Here is an 18996-nt window from a genome sequence, read left to right as displayed (position 1 = left end):
GTCCCGCCCCCTGCTCCCGATGCCCCCCCAGTCTCTCCGCTCCCGCTGCTCCCTGCACCCCCCCCGCTTCCCCTTTGGCCCCCCGGTGCCCCCCCCCGGTCTCCCCCCTCCCGCTGCTCCCCGCAACCCCCCCGGTCTCCCGCCCCCCCAGTGCTCCCCATGCCCCCCGGTCTCTCCGCTCCCGGTGCTCCCGGGGCCGCCCCCAGCCTTTCCTCCCCCCGCTCTGCCCCCTCCGCTCCCCGCCCCAGTCCCCCGCTGTCCCCCCGCTGTCCCCACTCCGGTCCCCGGGTCCCCCGCCCGGTGCTCCCGCTGCCCCCCTGGTCTCTCCCCACCCCGGTGCTCCCTGCACCCCGACCCCCGGTACCCCGGTGCCCCCCCCGAAATGACTCTCCCCCCCTCCCGGTGTTCCCCCGGGTCTCTTCCCTCCCCGGTTCTCTCTGCGACCCCCAGTGCTCCCCCCACGGCCCCCCCGGTGCTGCCTCCGAGCGGCCGCTCCCCCCGGTTCTCTCCGCACCCCCCCGGTTCTCCCCGCTCCCCCCGGTTCTCCCCGCTCCCCCCGGTTCTCCCCGCACCCCCCCGGTTCTCCCCGCTCCCCCCGGTTCTCCCCGCACCCCCCCGGTTCTCCCCGCACCCGCCGGTTCTCCCTGCACCCCCCGGTTCTCCCCGCACCCCCCCGGTTCTCCCCGCACCCCCCCGGTTCTCCCTGCACCCCCCGGTTCTCCCCGCTCCCCCCGGTTCTCCCCGCACCCCCCCGGTTCTCCCCGCACCCCCCCGGTTCTCTCCGCTCCCCCCGGTTCTCCCCGCACCCCCCGGTTCTCCCCGCCCCCCCAGTGCTGCCGGTGCCCCCCGGGCTCTCCCCCTCCCCGCTGCTGCCCCCGATCTAACCCCCCAGGGTCCCCCGGCGCTCCCTGCACCCCGACCCCCGGTACCCCCCCGAGATGAGTCTCTCCGCTCCCGGTCCCTCCCGGTCTCTCCCCCGCCCGGTGCTCCCGGTGCCCCCCCCACCCCGGTCTCTTCCCTCCCCGGTTCTTTCTGCAACCCCCCCCAGTGCTCCCCCCGCCCGCCCCCCGGTGCCGCCCCCGAGCTGCCGTTTCCCCCCGCAGTGCTCCCTGCACACCCCCCCCGGGCCGCCCCCCTCCCGGTTCTCCCGGGGCCGCCCCCAGCCTTTCATCCCCCCCGGTGCCGGTGCCGGTGCCCCCCTGCTGTCCCCGCGCCCCGGTGCCGGAGCCGGTGCCGCCCCCGGGCTCACTGTCTCCCTCCCCTCCCGGTCCCCGCCCCGGGCCCCGCCCCGGCCCATCGCGCACCGCGCACCGGCGATGCCGCCGCCGCCGTAACGCGGCACCGGCGGTGAGGGGGGGGGAGGAAGAAGGTAAAAAAAAAACCAAAAAACCACCACAACAAAAAGGGGGTGTCCCGGGGCTATGTCGGGGCGCGACAGCGTCCAGATCCCCGACGACCGGGACTTCGGGGCGTTCCGGGCGGAGTGCGAGTCGGAGCGCGGCTGGAGCTTGACCTACAGCAAGGGGGGGGTCGCGGTCTGGGTGCAGCTGCTGGAGCCCGAGCGCTCCCTCCATAAGATCAAGGTGAGACCCCCCCCCGCCCTGCCCCGGGGACCGGGGGGACCCAGCGCCTGGGGACGGGCAGGGAGCTGGGTGGTGGTGGGGACTGGGGGGCAGTGAGGGGTCCTGGGGGCAGCTGGAGGGAAGTGGGGACACTGGGATGACGCGGCACCCTGGGGTGAGCGGGGACCCCACAGCGAGTGGGGACCCCGGGGTGAGTGGGGACCCTGGGGTGACTGGGGACTTGGGGGGTGATCCAGCACCCTGGGGTGAGTGGGGACCTGGGGGTGATGCAGCACCCAAGGGTGAGCAGGGACCCCACGGTGAGTGGGGATTTTGGAGGTGAGTGGGGACCACACAGCGAGTGGGGACTTGGGGGGTGATCCAGCACCCTGGGGTGATGAGGCACCCTGGGGTGTGTGGGGACTTTTGGGGGTGAACCAGCACCCTGGGGTGTGCAGGGACCCCACAGCGAGTGGGGACCCCGGGGTGAGTGGGGACCCTGGGGTGACTGGGGACTTGTGGGGTGAACCAGCACCCTGGGGTGAGTGGGGACCGCAGGGGTTAGTGGGGACCTGGGGGGTGGTGCAGCACCCTGGGGTGAGCAGGGACCCCACGGTGAGTGGGGATTTGGGGGCAAGTGGGGACCTCACAGCAAGTGGGGACTTAGGGGTTGAACCAGCACCCTGGGGTGATGAGGCACCCTGGGGTGAGCAGGGACCCCAGGGGTTTTGGGGGACCCTGGGGCAAAAAGGGACCTGGGATGAGCCAGCACCCTGGGGTGGATGGGGACCACAGGGGTTAGTGGGGACCCTGGGGTGACACGGCGAGTGGGGAGCTGGCGCCCTGTTGTAAAAAGGGACCCCAGGATACGTGGGGACCCAGGGGTGAGCTGGCACCCCAGGACAAGCGGGGACTCTGGGAGTGCGTGGGGACCCCTGGGGTGAGCAGGGACAAGTAGGGACCCCTGGGGACAAGGGGGGTGCATGGAGGCGACTGGGGACTCACCTGGGGGCAAACAGGGACCCCTGGGGGTGTGTGGCCGCGGGGCCTCCGTGCTACTTGTCCCCTCCAGTCCCAGGAATGTCCCCAGCGCTCACGGCACCGAGATGTCGCTGGGGGGCCTGGGGGGCCTGCCGGGCACCGGGGCTGTCCGCTTCTGGGCTGTCCCCTCACCGGAGGGGACACGGGAGCTTCCACGGCTCTGCGGGTCCCCAGTGTCCCCCGGCGGGTCTTCTGTCCCTGGTGCCGCTTTGCTGGGCTGGCACGGGCTCATGCTGGCACGGGCTCATGCTGGCACGGGCTCATGCTGGCACGTCCCCCCGGCACCGCGGGGACACGGGCAGCGTCAGCGGGAAAACTTGGGGACAGGAGCAGCGTCAGGCTGGGGTCGCTGGTGGCCACGGGCCACCGTGCCACGCTGGAGCCTCCGCAGGGCTGGCGGTGTCCCCGTCCCCGCCGGGGCCTGGATCGCTGTCACGGCCGTGCCGGGGCCCGGCAGGGACCGGTGACAACCCGGCGGTGTCGGTGACAGTGGCGGTGGTGGCGGCGCGGCCTGCTCGCTCCCGGCTCTGCAGCCGCCGCGCAAACAAGCAGCTCCGGCAGCGCCGGGGAAACCTGTCCCTGGGGTGGTGACAGCGGTGACGGCGGCAGTGCCGGGAACCCGCCTCTGTTTGCTGGCGCGCGGCGGAGCCCTGGCTGCGCGGTTGGGTCGCCGTGCCCCGGGGACGGGTCCCCACCGTGCCCCGGTGGCAGCGAGTCCCATGGCGGGGACAGTCCCTGGCGTGCTGCCGGGGGTGTGAGCCCGACCCCGCACAGGGACATGGGGACCAGACGTGGGGTCTGGGTGTCCCCCCTGATGTGGGGGGAGCGTGTCCCAGCCCCCCTGCCCTTGGCTGATTCATCGCCAGCGCTGGGACACGGGATTCGGTGGCCTCGAGGGCTCCTTGTCAGCCGTCACTGTCCCCAAAGTGGCTGTGGGGTGGGGGACACCAACGGGGACCCTCCCAGTTCACACTGGTGGCACTTGGGGACCCCGGGAAAGATGCTCCGGGGGACCTGACGCAACCGCGGGTTGATTAATCAGCAGCGCTTGGGACATGGGGTTCGGTGGCCTCGGGGGCTCCTCGTTAATTGTCACTGTGTCCCCCAGCCCTGCCGCTTGCTCTGGGGGGGTTGCTGCACCCCACAGTGTCACCGGCGGGGCTGGGTGCTGCTGCGCACACGTGCGCACACGTGACGGGGCGAGTGTCCCCGGCAACCCCGCCGTGCCACGTCTGCCCGCGGCCACCGGCGTGGCGGGGACCCGGACGCGCACCAGGATGTCCTGGTCCTGGGGCGGCACGCTGCCACCTCGGAGCCGCCCCTCGCCCTGGGCGTCCCCAAGGGCGTCACAGCCCCCCCAGAGCTGTGACAGCCCCCCCAGGGCCATAGCAGCCCCCCGCAAGGCTGCGTGGTCCTTCGCTCTCCGTTTTGGGGCGTCCCCCAGGTTCGTGACGCTGCTCGGCGCAACCCCATCAAGACGTCACTTTGTCCCCAAAACCCCAAGGTGCTGGGGACCGTGGGGGGGACACACAGTCCCTGTGCCACCCCCGCAGGTCCCCAGCAGCCCCCAGGACGTCCCCGCGGGGTTTCGCGCTGCACGTGGCGTCGCTGACGTGGCCCCACGGGGACAAAGCGGGGGGTTCGTCCCCCCAGCCTTGCGGAGGGGCTGGGGACCGCGGCGGCGCCCGCAGCCCCCGGGAGCTGTTTTCTCGCGGCTTTTCTTGCTCCCGCTTTGGTGTCGTAATCAAACGAAACCCGAAGGTCTCTCCCTGTTGTGGCGGCTGCCACCCCCCCGCCGGGTCCCCCCCCTCGCCCCATTAGGGATGCAGGTCTCGTCTAACCTGTTTTCGGGAGTCTGGAAATAAGTTTGTGCCACCAGGACCTGACACAACCCAGGGCTGATTCAGCAGCAGCGCTTGGGATTCGGTGGCCTCGGGGACTCCTCGGCAACCGTCACTGTCCCCAAAGTGGCTGTGGGGTGGGGGACACCAACTGAGACCCCCCCATTCACACCGGTGGCACTTGGGGACCCTGGTAAAGATGCGCTGGGGGAACTGACACAACCCAGGGTTGATTAATCAGCAGCGCTTGGGACATGAGATTCGGTGGCCTTTGGGGCTCCTGGTTAATTGTCACTGTCCCCAAAGTGGCTGTGGGGGGGGGGACACCAACCGGGACCCCCCCATTCACACCGGTGGCACTTGGGGACACGCGTCCCCTGGGGATGATGCTCCGAATGGAGCGAAGCCATCGCGTGGGACACATGGGGAAGGGGCCGGAGGTTCGATTGTCCCCATCCCTGGCCAGACCCCGGCTCCGCTCGTTAATTATTGCACCCCGGCTCCGCTCGTTAATTATTCATCGCCAGGTCACCTTGAGACGCGGCGTCCGGTCGCTAATGATCCCGACGAACATCCAGGCCGCGGGGGGGATCTGCTCTTTAATTAATGACCCCGTGGCCGCGGGCAGGAGGGGACGTCACCAGCGCCTGGTGACACTGCCACCCCCCGACCCGGGATGTGGGGCAGGGGGGTGAGTTGTCCCCACCCCACACCCCAGGGGACGTTTATTCCTGTTGGTTTTTCCTCCTCGCGCCCCAGACGTCAGAGTCAATATTGACTCAGGGCTGGTGCTTCCCGGCTGCCGCCGTCCCCTGTCCTGGTGACACCCGCTCCCGGTGACATGAGTCACCCCCCCCCGGTACAGGCAGGGCCTGAGTCACCCGCTGCCTGCGTGGGCAGCGCTGCCCGACCTGCCTGCCCGCTTGGGGACAACCGGGGGTCCCCAAGGGCGTCACCTGGGGCTGTGTGACACCGCCGCGCTGGGATGTCCCCAAACGAGTTTTTGGCAGAATGGGGCGGGGGGGGGTGATGTGAAGGACAGGGACGAGCAGCGGTGACATGGGACGGGGTCTGCGGGATGGGGACAGGCGCTGTGGGGTTGGGAATGGGTTCAGTGGGGCAGGAACAGGCTCTGTGGCACTGGGGACAGGTGGGGTCCGTGGGACGGGGACACGTTCTGTGGGATGGGGACAGGCTCTGTGGGATGGGGACAGGCTCTGTGGGGCTGGGGAGAGAATTCATGGGGCTGGAGATGGACTCTGTGGGGTTGGGGACAAGCTCTATGGGGTTGGGGGCAGGCTCCATTGGGATGGGACAGGCTCTGTGGGGTTGGGGACAGACTCCATGGGGCTGGGACAGGCTCTGTGGGATGGGGACAGGCTCTGTGGGGTTGGGGACAGACTCCATGGGGCTGGGACAGGCTCTGTGGGGCTGGGGAGAGAATTCATGGGGCTGGAGATGGACTCTGTGGGGTTGGGGACAAGCTCTATGGGGTTGGGGGCAGGCTCCATTGGGATGGGACAGGCTCTGTGGGGCTGGGATGGGCTCTGTGGGGCTGGGAATGGGCTCTTTGGAGTTTGGGACAGGGTCCATGGGGCAGGAACAGGCTTCATAGGGTTGGGAACAGGCTCCATGCGATGGAGACGGGCTCTGTGGGGCTGGGCCAGACTCCATGGGATGGGGATGAGCTCCATGGGGTTTGGGACAGGTTCTGTGGGATGGGGACAGACTCCGTGGGGCTGGGAATGGGCTCCACTGGGTTGGGGACAGGGACTGGGGGGTTGAGGATGGGGTCTGTGGGGTAGGAACACGGTCCGTGGGATCAGAGATGGGCTCCAGTGGGGCAGGAACAGGCTGGGTGGCACTGGGGACAGGCTCTGTGAGATGGGGACAGGCTCTTGTGGGGCTGGGACAGGCACTGTGGGACAGGGATGGGCTCTGTGGGGTTGGGGACAAGTCCCATGGCATTGGGAACAGGCTCTGTGGGATGGGGACGGACTCTGTGGGGCTGGGAATGGGCTCCGTTGGGTTGGGGACAGGGACTGTGGGACTGGGGACAGGCTCCGTGGGGCTGGGATGGGCTCTGTGGGGTTGAGGACAGACTCAATGGGGCTGGCAACAGGCTCTGTGGGTTGGGGACAGACTCAATGGACTTGGGGACAGGCTCCATGGGCCAGGGACGGGCTCTGTGGGTGCAGGATTTGGCACTCGCTGCTGAGGGCACAGTGCCAGACAATGGCACTCCTAAACCCATAAAACCACTCCTAACTCCCTAGAGCCTCTCCTAAACCCCTAGAGCCGCTCCTAAACCCCTAAAACTGCTCCTAAACCTCCAAGACTGCTCCTAACCCCCTAAAACCACTCCTAAACCACTAGAGCTGCTCCTAAACCCCTAAAACTGCTCCTAAACCCCTAGAGCTGCTCCTAAACCTCCAAAACTGCTCCTAACCCCCTAAAACCACTCCTAAACCACTAGAGCTGCTCCTAAACCCCTAAAACTGCTCCTAACCCCCTGGTTTCTGAGCCGCCCACCCCCTGCAGTGCAGGATGGAGTGCAAGGACGTGCCAGCCGCCACGCTGTACGACGTGCTGCACGACATCGAGTACCGCAAGAAATGGGACAGCAACGTCATCGAGACCTTCGACATCGGGAGGCTCACGGTCAACTCTGACGTGGGCTACTATGCCTGTGAGGAGAGGGGGACACTCGGGGCGGTGGGGGGGACACCCGAGCCTTGGGGTTGTCACTGTCACTGCAGCATCCCCTGGTCCAGAATCCCTGGTCCAGCATCCCCAGGTCCAGCATCCCCTGGTCCGGCATCCCCTGGTCTGGCATCCCTGGTCCGGCATCCACAGGTCCAGCATCCCTGGTCCTGCATCCCCAGTCCAGCATCCCCTGGTCCGGCATCCCTGGTCCGGCATCCCTGGTCCGGCATCCCTGGTCCGGCATCCCCTGGTCCGGCATCCCTGGTCCGGCATCCCTGGTCCGGCATCCCCAGGTCCGGCATCCCTGGTCCAGCATCCCTGGTCCAGCATCCCCAGGTCCAGCATCCCCGGTCCAGCATCCCCGGTCCTGCATCCCTGGTCCAGCATCCCTGGTCCTGCATCCCCAGGTCCAGCACCCCCAGGTCCAGCATCCCTGGTCCAGCATCCCCAGCTCCAGCATCCACACGTCCAGCATCCCTGGGAAAAACCCGGGTGCCACTTTGGAAGGGATTTTGGGGACAGGACGGGGGTGTCTATGCTGGGGGGGGGTGTCACACCCCTGTGTCCCCCACATTATCCCCAGGGAGGTGTCCCAAGCCCCTGAAGAACCGGGATGTCATCACGCTGCGCTCCTGGCTGCCCATGGGCACCGACTACATCATCATGAATTATTCCGTCAAGCACCCGGTGAGTCCCCTGGTGGGGGTGACAGGGGGTGCTGCCCCCCCAGCCAAAATGGGTCTGGGGGGGTGGCAGGGGGAGCTGGCCTCCCCCAAAATGCGGCTGGGTTTGTCCCATGGTCACCCAGATGGGTTTTGGGGGGTCTGGGCAGCCCTACCTGTGCTCGGTGCTTGTCACTGACTTGTCCCCCCCATCAATTGTCACCGTGTGTCCCCCCGCAGAAGTACCCCCCCCGCAAGGACATGGTGCGTGCGGTCTCCATCCAGACGGGTTATCTGATCGAGGGCACGGGTGCCAACAGCTGCACCATCACCTACCTGGCCCAGGTGGACCCCAAAGGTAACAGGGGGGACACATTCAGCTCCCCCATCTTGGTGGGACAGTCACCCCCCCACCCCGCAATGGGGTGATAAATGGGGCTGGATGTTTGCCGGAGCCTGGAGGGGTGGGTGGGTGCGGGTGGGCTTGGGCGGGCAGGAGCGGGCAGGGACAGGCAGGAACGGCCAGGAGCAGGCAGCAGCATGCAGGGAGACCCAGGAGCGGGCAGGAGCAGGCAGGAGCAGGCAGGGACAGGCAGGGAGGGCCAGGAACAGGCAGGAGAGGGCAGGGAGGCAGCAGAGGGCAGGAGCAGGCAGCAGCATGCAGGGAGACCCAGGAGCAGGCAGGGAGGCAGCAGCAGGCAGCAGAGGGCAGGAACAGGCAGGGACAGGCAGGAACAGGCAGCAGCGGGCAGGGACAGGCAGGAACGGGCAGGAACGGGCAGGGACAGGCAGCAGCAGGCAGGGACAGGCAGGGACAGGCAGCAGTGGGCAGGGACAGGCAGGGACAGGCAGCAGAGGGCAGGGACAGGCAGCAGCAGGCAGGGACAGGCAGCAGTGGGCAGGAACAGGCAGCAGCGGGCAGGGACGGGCAGGGACAGGCAGGGACAGGCAGCAGCGGGCAGGGACAGGCAGCAGTGGGCAGGGACAGGCAGGGACAGGCAGCAGCGGGCAGGGACAGGCAGCAGTGGGCAGGGACAGGCAGGGACAGGCAGGGACAGGCAGGAACGGGCAGGGACAGGCAGGGACAGGCAGCAGCGGGCAGGGATGCTGGAGTGACTCCAGGAGGGAACATTTTGGGCCCGGTTCTCTTCACACACTTCTATTTTGGGGTAGACGAGGCGGCCGAAACAGCTTTTTTTGGAAGCAAAGCTGAGTCGGCTGTTTGGGCCCAACCCCCGTCTCCCAGGACTGTCCCCAGGGAGGGTGACCCGGGAAAAGGGGGGGGTACGGAGGGGGCACCGGGGCTGTCCCCAGCCCGTCACCTCTTGTGTCCCCAGGCTCCCTCCCCAAGTGGGTGGTGAACAAATCCTCGCAGTTCCTGGCCCCTAAGGTGAGTCCGCGTCCCCACGCGCGCGTCCCCAGGCGGGCGGGCGGCGCGCGCGTCCCCCCCAGCGCCCCCAAACCGTCCCTCGCAGGCGATGAAGAAGATGTACAAGGCGTGTCTGAAGTACCCGGAGTGGAAGGCGAAGCACGAGCCGCAGTTCAAGCCGTGGCTGTACCCCGAGCAGAGCCGCCTGCCGCCGCTGCCGCTGGCCGAGCTGTCCCTGCAGCACGCCGACTCCCTGGAGAACATCGACGAGAGCGCCCTGGCCGAGGGCAGGGACGAGCGCGGCGACGCCAGCGATGAGGACAGCGTCAATTAGCGCCCCCCGGGCCCCCCCGCCGCGGGGTTGGGTTGGTCTGGTGTCCCCCCCCCCGTCAATGCGGGTTGGGGACGTGAGGCCGTGTCCCCGTGTTGTCCGTGCGGGTTGGGGACGTGAGTCCCACGGCACTTCGTGTCTCTTGCACCAACGCTTTTGGGTTGGGGGACCCCCCCCACTGCTGTCGCTCTCTGAGGACAAGTGTTAATTAACCCCCCTGGGGCCCCCCCAGCGGTTGGTTTGTCCCGATGTCCCCCCATCAATGCAGGTTGGGGACGTGAGTCCCTGTACTACCACATCACTTGGTGTCTCTTGCACCAAGGCTTGGGGGACCCCCCCCCACTGCTGTCACCTTGTTTGGGGACAAGCATTAATTGACCCCCCCGGTGCTCCCCCAGGGGTTGGTTTGACCCAGTGTCCCCCCATCCATGCAGGTTGGGGACACGAGTCCCAGTATCCCCAACATCACTTTGTGTCTCTTGCACCCACAGTTTTGGCTTGGGGGACCCCCCCACTGCTGTCACCCTGTTTGGGGACAAGCGTCAATTAACCCCCCCGGGCCCCCCCCAGCAGTTGGTTTGTCCCGGTGTCCCCCCGTCCATGCAGGTTGGGGACATGGGTCCCTGTGTCCCCCCCATCCACGCAGGTGGTGTCACTTGAACCCACACTTTTCATTTAGGGAGGACCCCCCCAACTGCTGTCACCCTGTTTGGGGACAAGGGTTAATTAATGACCCCCCCAGGATGTTTTGTCCCTGTGTCCCCCCCAATCCATGCAGGTTGGGGACACAACTCCCCGTGTCCCCACATCACTCTGTGTCCACATGCACCCACACTTTTCATTTTGGGGCACCCCCCCTTGCGTCACCCTATTTGGGGACAGTGGGGTCATGCCACCCCCCCCGTAACCGGTGGCTGCCCCCACTGCCCCCCCAGGGGGTGTCCAGTCCCTTCACAGCCACCGTGGGGCACCACGTTGTCCCCAAACCCAAAGTGTCCTTCAGTTGTCACCCCGGGTGGGGGGCACGAAGGAAAGGGGGGGCCTACCCCTGCTCCCCCCAACCCCGTGCCCCCCCACCATCTCCCCTGTTGTGCTTTAACAGAATTGCTGCCCCCCCATGGCACCCCCAAATATTCTGGGGGTGTCTTGGGGGGCTCCAGCACCCCCATGAATATTGGGGGGACCTGGAGGGGCTCCCGACACCCCCAAATATTCTGGGGGGGTCCTGGGGGCTCCTGGCACCCCCAGATGTGCTGGGGGGACCGGGGGGGGCACCCAGCACCCCGAAATATTCTGGGGGGGTCTCGGGGGGTTCCCAGCACTCCCATGCATGTTGGGGGGCTCCTGGCACCCCTAGATGTGCTGGGGGGTCTTGGGGGGCTCCTGGCACCTCCATGCATGTTGGGGGGGCTCCTGGCACCCCCAGATGTGCTGGGGGGTTCCCAGTATCTTCAGGCATGTTTGGGGGGGCTCCCAGCACCTCCAGATGTTTTTTGGGGGGGTCCCGGCACCTCCATGCACGTTGGGGGGGGCTCCCAGCACTTTCAGATATTCCGGGGGCTCCCAGCGTTTTCAGGCATGTTTGGGGGGGTTCCCGGCCCCTCCAGATGTTTTTTGGGGGGGTCTCGGGGTCTCCCGCCCCCCCGTTTCCAGGCGGGGGGGCCCCGCTGTCCGAGCACTTTCCGCGCTGGAATTCGAGGCCTTTGAATCGGGATTTTTGGAGTTTGTTCCTTGGCCGCGCTCCCGTCCCCCCCCCGGCTCAACTTTGCATTGCGGGGGGGGCAGTAACGGGGAGGGGGGAGGAGGGAGATTTTGTACCTTGTACCGCAGCTCATTATTTCGGAATAAAACCAAATAAATCTGGTGCGCGGCGGGGGGGGGTGAGCTCTCTGTCCTGCCCCCCCCCACACCGTGTCCCCCAGTGGGTTCGGCCGGGGGGGGTCCTGGGGGTGTCCCTGTTGTGGTGGGTGCTGCTGGGTGCTGGGGTCCCCCCCAGTGAAACCCCCCCGGATTTGTCCTGCGTGGAGCGGGGGGACACCCTGGGGGGTGCTGAGCAATGGGGGGGATGAAGATGAGGATGGTGGGGGGGACATCCCGGTGCGGGGGGCGGATCAATGCGGGGGGGTAATGAAGAAGAGGATGAGGATGGCGGGGGGGGGCTGAGAAATGGGTGGGGGGGTGATAAAGATGATGAAGAGGAGGATGGGGATGGGGGGGCGGGACACCCCGAGGGGTGTTGAGCAATGGGGGGGTGATGAAGAGGAGGATGGGGGGGGGAACACCCTGGGTGGGGGCCGCTGAGAAATGGGGGGGTGATGAAGATGATGAAGAGGAGGATGAGGATGGTGGGGAGGGGACTGGGGGGGACACCCCGAGGGGGTGTTGAGCAGTGGGGGGGGATGAAGATGAGGATGGTGGGGGGGACACCCCGGAGGGGGGCGCTGAGCAATGGGGGGTGATGAAGAGGAGGATGAGGATGGCGGGGCGGGGCTGAGAAATGGGGGGGGGAGGGTGATGAAGATGATGAAGAGGAGGATGAGGATGGCGGGGGGGGCTGAGCATTGGGGTGTGATGAGGAGGATGAGGATGGGGGGAGGGGACACCCTGGGGGGGGACGCTGAGCAATGAGGGGGTGACGAAGAGGAGGATGAGGATGGCGGGGGGGCCGCTGAGCAATGGGGGGGGTTGATGAAGATGATGAAGAGGAGGATGGGGATGGGGGAGTGGACGGGGGGGGACACTAGGGAGGGGGATACTGAGCAATGGGGGGGTGATGAAGAGGAGGATGAGGATGGGGGGGTGCTGAGAAATGGGGGGGGTGATGAAGATGGTGAAGAGGAGGATGAGGATGGGGGGGTTGCTGAACAATGTGGGGGGTGATGAAGATGATGAAGAGGAGGAGGATGATGATGGCGGGGGGGGGGGGCGGCCCTGAGCGAGCAGCCGCGGGCAAGACCAGGCAGCTCCTTAATTAAGTCTTTAATTAATTAATTCTGGGAAGGGATTTTCCCTCCGCCCCCCCCCCCCCCCCTTCCCAATTCTCCGCCCCCATTCCCAGCCCGGAGCCGCCGGCGGAGTGAGGTCAGTGCTGGGATGCGACGGGTGGGGGGACACACGGGGGGGTCCCCACTGTGTGTGTGTGTGTGTGTGTGTCCCCCCCCCGCCCCGTTTTCGCTTCTCCGCAAACTTCGGGAAGCGGCCGGAGCGGGGGGTCCCGTGTGCGTTCCCCCCCCCTCCAGGTTTTGGGGTGCAAAGAGGGGGTTGGGGTGGCCGGAGTATGATGGGGGGGTCGGGGGGGTGCGGTGACCGGGGCGGGGGGACAAGGTGCCCCCCCCCCGCCCCAGTGCTCTGTGCACCCCAAAACCTCGCGGACCGCGAGGTTTTGGGGTGCACAGAGCACTGGGGCGGGGGGGGGGGTCAGGGGGACAATGGGGACACTCGGGGGGGGTCACCCCCATCCCCAGGTGTCACCTCGTGTCGCTGCCACATCGGGGACCCCCTTTCCAATTAATTCCGATCCCCCCCCCCCGCACCCGCCTCATAACTCTCGCAAACCGGCATTAAAATTAGAACTCCACGTGGGGGGGGGGGAAATATCGGAGCCAAGTGGGAGCACACGGGGGGCGGGGCGCAGCAGACGAGCTTATTTTTTTTGGGGGGGGGGGGGGGGGGCGGTTCAGAGCATCATCCCTTAAACACCCGCTTGGGGTTGTGTCGCGTCCCCCCCCCGTGGGGACCGTGTCACTGTCCCCATCATGAAAGGCGCTTTGTCCGGGACAGCGGCTCGTTGTGTGTGTCCCCCCCCGCACCCCCAAACCACCCCCCCCCCCCCCAAGGCCTTGGGAACGGGGTGGGGAGGGGGGAAAAAAAAGAATTAAAACCGTATTTAAAACCGGTTTTAATGGGAACCCCCCGCGGGTCCCGTTCCCACGAGGCGGCCGAACCTGCGGGGACGCGGCCGGGACGGGGCGGGGGGAGCGGCGGATCTGGGCGGAACTGAGGAATTAGGCGTCAAAAAGGGGGCGAATCCAGGGAAAAAACGGCGGGGATGTAAAGGGGGAGAGGGGGTAAGTGCAGGGAAAAAAAGAGGGGGGGGATCCAGGAAAAAATGGGGCGAATACAGGAAAAAATGGGGCAAATCCAGGAAAAAACGGGGAAAGTAAAGGGGGAGAGGGGGTAAGTGCAGGGAAAAAAGGGGGGGGAATTCAGAAAAAAAATGGGGCAAATACAGGAAAAAGAAAAAAAAATAAGTCCATTAAAAAAAAAAAAAAAAGAAAAAGAAATCTGGCAAAAAAGTGGGGGGAAATCCAGTAAAAAATGTGGGAAATCCCAGGGGGGGCGGGGAAAAGGGAGAAGTCCAGGGAAAAAAAAGAAAAGGAAATCCATGCAAAAAAGGGGGGGGATTGAGGGGGAAAGGGGAAATCCAGCAAAAAAGAAAAAAGAAATCCAGGGGGAAAAAAAATCCAGAAAAAAACGGGGCAAATACAGGAGAAAAAAGAAAAAGGGGGGAAAAAATGGACAAGTCCAGAAAAAAAAAAAAAGAGGGGAGGAGGGAGGAAGAAAAAGGAAATCCAGAAAAACAGTGGGAGGAAATCCAAAAAAAAGGAGGAGGGGAAATCCAGTAAAAAATGTGGCAAATCCAGGGAAAAACCCCAGCCTGGGGGGGACACACACTGGGGGTGGTGGTTTCTTTCCTGGGGGGGTCATGCTGCCGCTGTGCCCCCCCTGTGCTGCTGGGGCAGCCCTGGGGGGGACATCGAGTTATGGGGGGGACATTGAGCTGCTGGGGGCACTGGGATGTACTGGGAGGGACATTGATCTGCTGGGAGGCACTGGGGGGGACATTGAGCTGCTGGGGGGGCAACCGGGTTCATGTTTCAAAATCTCTGAGCTACGCCAGGTCTGCCCCCCCCAGCTGGATGCACCCCCAGCATGTCCCCGATTAACCCCAGTTCACGACCCCAGTACACGCCAGTTTGCCCCAGCTCATCCCCAGCAGGCACCACCTCAGCCCCAGTTCACCCCAGTGCTCCCCAGCTCGACTCCAGTATACTCCAGCTCACGCCAGCTCAACCCCAGTTTACCCCCGTCACCCCAGTTCAATCCCAGTACTCCCCAGTTCAACCTCAGTTCACTCCAGTTCAACCCCAGTAATCCCCAGCTCAATTCCAGTCTACCCCAGCTCCCCCCAGCAGACTCCAGTTCACTCCCAGTATAACCCAGCTCAACCCCATTACACCCCAGTTCAGCCCCAGTTCAGCCCAGTTCAACCCCAGCACTCCCCAGATCAATCCTAGTATGCCCCAGCTTCCTCCCAGCAGAACCCAGTTCACTCCCAGCACATCCCAGTTCACCCCAGCTCATCCCCAGCTCATATCCAGTATACTCCAGTACTCCCCAGTTCAACCCCAGTATTCCCCTTCTCAACCCCAGCATTTCCCAGTTCAACCCCAGCATTCCCCAGCTTCCCCCAGGCAGACCCCAGTTCACTCCCAGCACATCCCAGCTCAACCCCAGTTCATCCCCAGCTCAAATCCAATATACTCCAGTTCAACCCCAGTATGCCCCAGCTCAACCCCAGTATGCCCCAGCTCAATTCCAGTATGTCCCAGCACATTTTAGCTCAACTCCAGTATACCCCAGCTCAACCCCAGTACACCCCAATTCTCCCTAGCTCAACCCCAGTATGCCCCAGCTCAATTCCAGTATGCCCCAGTTCCCCCCCAGCAGACCCCAGTTCACTCCCAGCACACCCCAGCTCAAATCCAGTATATCCCAGCACACCCCAGTTCAGCCCCAGTATGCCGCAGGTCAACCCCGGTATGCCCCAGCTTCCTCCCAGCAGACCCCAGTTCAATCCCAGTACTCCCCAGCTCAACCCCAGTATGCCCCAGCTCAATCCCAGCACATTTTAGCTCAACTCCAGTATACCCCAGCTTCCTCCCAGCAGACCCCAGTTCAAACCCGGCACACCCCAGCTCAATCCCAGTTCACCCCAGTTCTCCCTGACTCAACCCCAGTACTCCCCAGCTCAATTCCAGTATGCCCCAGTTCACTCCCAGCACATCCCAGCTCAACCCCAGTTCACCCCCAGCTCAACTCCAGTATACTCCAGCTCAAGCCCAGTTCAAATCCAGTGCTCCCCAGCTCAACCCCCGTATGCCCCAGCTCAATCCCAGTACATTTTAGCCCAACCTCAGTACACCCCAGTTCTCCCCAGCTCAATTCCAGTATACCCCAGTTCCCCCCCAGCAGACCCCAGTTCACTCCCAGCACACTCCAGCTCAACCCCAGCTCAATCCCAGTTCACCCCAGCTCATCTCCAGTTCAATCCCAGTACAGCCCAGTTCAATCCCAGTACAGCCCAGTTCAATCCCAGTATGCTCCAGCTCAATTCCAGCATCCCTGCCAGGATCCCTTGGATTCATATTATATTTTAAATATAATTTTAATGTATCTTATAGTGTGTATATATATATACTGTATATTTTTATATATATCTATTTATAGCAATATTGGATTTATTTATGGCAATATTTTTATATATTTATATATATATATTTATACACCTATTTATAGCATTTTTGATTTATTCATAGCAATCTTGGATTTTTCTCATCCCTCCCTTTTCTGTCCAGATTTCCCATATTTCGTGGCTGGATTTCCAATTTTTTTCCTGTATTTGCCCCATTTTTTTTGCTAGACTCGAATATTTTTGCTCAGTTTGCCATCATTTATTTTCTGGATTTCCTTTAATTATTTTTTTCCTGGATTTCCCTCCTTTTTTGGCTCACCCCCCCGCCTTTTCTTTCTGCACTTACCCCTTTTTTAGGGGTTGGATTTCCTTTATTATTTTATTTTATCCTTCCTCCCCCTGCATTTGGCCCTTTTATTTTTATCTGGATTTGCCCCTTTTTTGTTGGATTTGCCCCCCTTTTTTTTTTGTCCTGGATTTGCCCATTTTTTCCCTGCATTTCCATTTTTTCGCTGCATTTGTCCTTTTTCTGGGTGGATCCCCCTTTTTCTTTTTTGCTGGATTTCCCCTTCTATTGCTGCCTTTGCCCCTTTTTTTATTGGATTTCCTTTTTCTTTTTTTTTTCCTAGAACTCCCCTTTTTTGCCACCTTTATCCCCATTTTTATGGATTTGCCCCTTTTTTTGCCGGATTACTCCCCCTTCTTTTTTCCCTGGACTTCCAATTATTTTGTTGGATTTGTCCCTTTTTTACCAGATTTCCCCTTTTTTTTTTTCTGGATTTGCCCCGTTTTTTGCTGGCTAATTGGTACAAAACCTCATTACCCCACCCACACCCTCAGGCCTGTCCTGTGGGGCTGATTAGTCGCAATATTTGCATATAAGTTAATTAACATTATTCTTCCGAGGCTCAGTGAGCGGGGCCTCTGTGCACGCCCCACATCTTTGTGTGCCCCACATCTCCGTGCACACCCCACATCTCCACGCTTCCCACATCTCCATGCACCCCACATCTCCGTGCACACCCCACATCTCAATGCACCCTACACATTCCGCACACCCCACACCTCCGTGCACACCCCACAACCTCCACGTGCACCCCCACATCTCCTTGCACCCCACACCTCCCTGCACACCCCACATCTCCATGCACACTCCAAATCTCCACGCACCCCGCATCTCCATGCAGACCCCACAACACTGTGCACCCCACATCTCCATGCACCCAGCATCTTCATGCAGACCCCACAACTCTGTGCATGCACACCCCACATCTCCACGCACACCCCACATCTCCATGCACCCCGCATCGCCATGCAGACCCCACATTCTCCACACACCCCACATTCTCCATGCACCCCACATCTTCATGCAGACCCCACAACTCCGTGCACCCCACGTTCTCCATGCACCCCACATCTCCGCTCACCCCACATCTCCACACACCCCACATCTCCATGCAGACCCCACAACACTGTGCACCCCACATCTCCATGCACACCCCACATATCCGCACACCCCACATCTCCACACACCCCAATTCTCCACGCACCCTGCATCGCCATGCAGACCCCACAACACTGTGCACCCCACATCTCCATGCACACCCCACAACTCTGTGCACCCCACATTCTCCATGTACACCCGACATCTCCATGCACCCCACACCTCCGCGCAGCCCAAACCTCCACACCCCCCAAAACTCCACGCACCCACATCTCCACGCACCCCACACGTCCTCGCACCGCACACCTCCTTGCAGAGCTGCCTTCGCGCCGTTCCCACCACGCAGATCTTTGCCACCGGTGTCCCCTGGCGCGATGCAGTGTGTGTGGGTGCTCTGCACCCCAAACCCCCCAGCGGGGACCCCCCGGAGCGATGCGGCGTGTGGGTGCTCTGCACCCCAAACCCCCCAGCAGGACCAGGCACCGTCCCGCCTGCTCCAGCACGAACCCCTTGGAGATTTGCATCGCTGGCAGCAGCAAGAGGCTCCAAAAAACCCCGGGTTTTGCTGAGCTGGCGGGATCTAAACTCGCGTTCCGAGCGTTCCCCGGGGCCCTCGGGCACCATTTGCATCTTGGCTTCGCGGTGCGATCTCGAAAACAAACCAGCTTCGTCCTGCCGAAGCGGGACCCGGTTTCGGTGGGAGGTCCGTGGGGCGCGGCGCTGCCGGGAGCCGCCGTCCCGGCACCCGCTTCTGCTTTTTGCCTGTTTTTCCGCGAGTTTCGGTGCGAGGATGCGGAGACTTCGGCTCCCGGCCCAGAGCGGCGGCTGCGGCAGCACCAGGCAAGTGGGTCCTGGGCTCCTCTGCTGTCCCCGGGGACACTGGGGACATTGGGTGGCAACGGTGGCGGCGGAGGGTCCTGTCTTAATTTTGGCAGGAGGGGGGGAAAATGCCCCATGGTGGGGGGCTGGTTGTGGGGTGGCCGAGTGACCCGCGTCCCACCGATGTCCCCACTGTCCCCCCGCACCGTGTCCCTGGTGTCGCCCCAGGGGGACCGTGGGGGCGCTGGGGACACGGCAGCCACGTGGTCCCTTGTCCGGGTGGGGACACGGCAGCCACCCCGCTGTCCCCAAGCCACCCCGGCCCCGCAGCCCCCACCGGGGCCATGTCACCAGACTGTGTCACTTTCCGGGGACCACCCTCCCCGTTTCTTCCTTCCTCTGTCACCCAAGGCGCCACCACATCCCGCCGTCACCACAGCTCGGCCGGTTGTCACCGGGGCCCATCCGGTTGTCACCGGGGTCCGGCTTCCCCGCTCTGCCGCGTTCGGTGCCGCGGTACCGGGGGGTTTTTGCCGGGGCCGAGCGCTCTCGCACCGGTTATTGCGCCACGTCCCGCTCGCAACGGCCCGTCGCGGCTTTTCGGCAAGTTCCCGATTGCCGGGGCGGCGTTTTGGGGAAGTTCTTTGGGGGGTTGGGGCACAGACCCCTCCGCAAGCTCCCCGCACCGCGCCGGCCGCCTCACCCCGTCCAAGGTACCCGCTCTAATTAGCCCTTCTTGATTAACG

The 18996-nt window shown here is 63.7% G+C and overlaps 1 protein-coding gene across 1 annotated transcript; it reads left to right on the top strand.

The window, feature by feature from the left end:
- Positions 1 to 1300: 1300 nt before the first annotated feature.
- Positions 1301 to 11348, top strand: STARD10 (StAR related lipid transfer domain containing 10). Its single transcript, XM_065637771.1, has 6 exons — positions 1301 to 1583; positions 6986 to 7133; positions 7734 to 7837; positions 8053 to 8170; positions 9150 to 9202; positions 9288 to 11348. The coding sequence occupies exons 1-6, from the start codon at positions 1422 to 1424 to the stop codon at positions 9513 to 9515; spliced, it is 813 nt and encodes a 270-aa protein (XP_065493843.1). The 5' UTR covers positions 1301 to 1421; the 3' UTR covers positions 9516 to 11348.
- Positions 11349 to 18996: the final 7648 nt, after the last annotated feature.

The sequence above is a fragment of the Caloenas nicobarica genome, chromosome 1 (assembly GCF_036013445.1).
Source record: "Caloenas nicobarica isolate bCalNic1 chromosome 1, bCalNic1.hap1, whole genome shotgun sequence".
NCBI lineage: Eukaryota > Metazoa > Chordata > Aves > Columbiformes > Columbidae > Caloenas > Caloenas nicobarica.
Note: the sequence above shows the minus strand (reverse complement) of the source record. Positions and strands in the feature narration are given on the sequence as shown.

Excerpts from the sequence above, each read along its gene's own strand:
- STARD10 (XM_065637771.1), top strand. The coding sequence starts at position 1,422 with ATGTCGGGGCGCGACAGCGTCCAGATCCCCGACGACCGGGACTTCGGG. Across the intron at positions 1,584-6,985 it reads GCTCCCTCCATAAGATCAAG|TGCAGGATGGAGTGCAAGGA; the intron begins GTGAGACCCCCC and ends CACCCCCTGCAG. Across the intron at positions 8,171-9,149 it reads GGCCCAGGTGGACCCCAAAG|GCTCCCTCCCCAAGTGGGTG; the intron begins GTAACAGGGGGG and ends TTGTGTCCCCAG.